The sequence below is a fragment of the Pygoscelis adeliae genome, unplaced genomic scaffold, assembly GCF_000699105.1.
Source record: "Pygoscelis adeliae isolate BGI_AS28 unplaced genomic scaffold, ASM69910v1 Scaffold14, whole genome shotgun sequence".
Lineage (NCBI taxonomy): Eukaryota > Metazoa > Chordata > Aves > Sphenisciformes > Spheniscidae > Pygoscelis > Pygoscelis adeliae.
Genome location: NW_008825109.1, coordinates 17,075,686 through 17,078,376, shown reverse-complemented (window position 1 = coordinate 17,078,376; position 2,691 = coordinate 17,075,686). Strand labels below are relative to the sequence as shown.

The 2,691-nt window shown below is 45.3% G+C and overlaps 1 protein-coding gene across 1 annotated transcript in view; it reads left to right on the top strand.

The window, feature by feature from the left end:
* APP (amyloid beta (A4) precursor protein) overlaps positions 1-1,940 on the top strand; it is a 185,283-nt gene extending 183,343 nt beyond the window's left edge. Inside the window, exon 17 of the mRNA XM_009327797.1 lies at positions 687-1,940. Coding sequence (XP_009326072.1) covers positions 687-788 — 102 coding nt within the window. The 3' untranslated portion in view covers positions 789-1,940. The remainder of the gene's footprint in view (positions 1-686) is intronic.
* The last annotated feature ends 751 nt before the right edge of the window (positions 1,941-2,691 follow it).

Genomic DNA, 2,691 nt, shown 5'->3' with positions numbered 1-2,691 from the left:
GAGATGCAAAATATATCCCCTTTTTTTGTTTGTGGAGTTGCATCCTTCCTGATCCAGACAACAAAAAGCAAAGCTGGTATTGCTGGGTTTGGTCAGCTGGTTTTGAAGTCCTGCAGCAAAAAAATAAGTTGCAGAGTTGTTCCCGTTGCCTTATCTTCTCCCACATATTCCAAAAAGTGAACCATCGCTATCCAAGCTGGAAGGGCCATCTCTTGCAAGTTGCTCTTTAAAGCTGCTTGCTGGCTTCTCGTTTATTGCTGGGTGCAGTGCCGTCTATTGATGCTGTTTGTGAGGCCACTCACAGTGCTGCGTAACTTGGAGAGAAGAGTTTTCAGAGACTGTTGTCTCTTCAGACAACGTGAGAGCCTCCAGGTCCTAGGTTTAATACTCTGTTTAGTGGAGAAGTATCCCTATCACTTCCCAGCCACCTTTCTTTTAGACTTTTTTATTAGATTTGGACTGAGCCTGGGAGCTAACTTACCTTCCCCCCTGCATGTTCAAAAAAACCCTGGGGGGAATAAACCTGTCTTCAGCTTTAAACCCTGTCTTGCATTTCAGAGGATGCTTTCTGCCTGAACGCACAATGGGAGGGTACAAAGTATGTTGGATGGCCATAAAGTGGGGAAACGTGGGGTACGCTGTGAATTAAGCAAGAATCTGACCCTGGTTGTTTCTTCTCACGACAGGTGGATGCTGCAGTGACACCAGAGGAGCGCCACCTTTCCAAGATGCAGCAAAATGGCTATGAAAATCCCACTTACAAGTTCTTTGAACAGATGCAGAACTAGGACACCACAGCAGCCTCATGAGTTGGACAGCAGAATGATTGCTTCACTGCCCATCGGTGTTCAGTTATAGAATAATGTGGAAAGAAAGAAAAACACTCTGTTTTATTATTTACTCATTCTCGCCTTTTGACAGCTGTGCTGTAACACAAGTAGATGCCTGAACTTGAATTAAGGAAATCAGTAATGTATTTTCTCTCTCTTTCTCTTTACATTTCAGTCTTTACACTATATTATTAATGAATGTTTTTTGTGTACTGTAAAGAGGTTAGCTGTATTTAACTAGTGCATGGATAGATTCTCTTTCCCAATTATTTATCATGTAGCTCCTTAGCCAGTTGTATATTATTCTTGTGATTTGTGACAAAAATTAAGTCCTAATTGAAATATGCTTTAAGAATTGATGGGGGATGCTTTCTGTGTCTGTGGGGTTTAGCTGCTTCTCTTTGCTGAGCATTTTTTTCTGATCACTATGCATTTTAAAGTAAAACAACATTTTTTAAAAAGTATTCCAGATGAGTTATTGAAATTCTTTTCCTCCGCAGCTGCATTTTATTGTACAGATTGTTGCTCCTGCTGTATTAGTGACGTAGAAATCATGGGAATACACATTCATTTCTTTGTGCCTGTTTTATGTGCACACTTTAGGCATTGAAAGGTAAACTTTATTTTCTTTTCCATGTATCTTTTTGATCTTAAACAAATATCAAAAAGAATCCCTGTTAATTGTGAGCACTTCTGGGGGGGAAGTGCCTGCTGGTCGAAAATTAACGGGGATCCTCTGCAGGATGATTGTACAGAACCATTGCTTATGAATTGATAGCTTTCTACACTGTGTTACATAAATAAATTAAGAAAAAAACGTTTGGGCAAGAGTTTTCTTTGGAGGCAGAAAACAAATATTTCTGAAAGCCACTTAAATGGAAAATACGGACGTTCACACTGAGAGAGGGTTGGGAAGGGATTTTCCTACAAGGATCACGGCACTCGCAGTTGGACCACAGCGGAAGGAAGGCAGCAGCGAGACGGGGTGGGAGCGAGGGGCGCTGACTTTGGCACACCTGCCCCTCTAAGACATCATCTCTTTTTTTTTTCCTTTTCCTTTCTTTCAGTTTGTATAATAGTGTTTTAATGTAAATAAATACATTCCTGGAGAAGCCCCATTGTAGTGGTGTGTTTCTGCGCCGACCAGCCGCCCTCACTCACGCAGAGGAGCACGGCATGAATGACTAACCTCCCGCCTGCCTGCCCGTCCCCAGGAGCGACTTGCCGGCAAGTTCCTCTCTCGCCACCGCTGCTGCCGGGGCTCGGCATGTTGCACTGTCGGCTTCCCAGCGAGATCAATGCCCTGCAACGTGCATCATCGGTTAAACACACGGAGGAGCCTCCCAGGCTGCAAGACCATCCAGCCCAGCACTGCGGCATGACAGCGGGTGCCCAGGAAGGGTAAAACAGCACCACCAGTATTTTTTTCCTGAAAGCTGCAGGAAGGGGACGAAGCCATTGGTGGTACATAAACCCCAGCCCGGCACCGTCTGCCCATTGCCGACTGGAAGCCCAGCTGGGAGTTTCCTTCAGCCCCTGGCCCTCCGGGGGCACACCTGCAGCACAGGGAGGGCGCAGTGTTTTAATGTAAATTAAAAAACCCACGCCGCAGGGCTCACCTGCCGAGAGAGGCAAGACTGGTGGGTGAGCAGACCCAGTGATCTTCAGGGTGGCCTCTGTACCCAGCTCATAGCAAGGACCCCTCGGGCTGAGCTTGGAGATCAGTTGATGGAGCCAAAAATTGGGTTAGGAAGTAAAACTGGAGGTGCGTGTTGCATGGAAAAGAAAACTAATCACTGTTTCTCTGTAGCAAACATTAAATAAAGCAGGACGGAGGAAGGAGAGCTAGGAGCAGAATAAA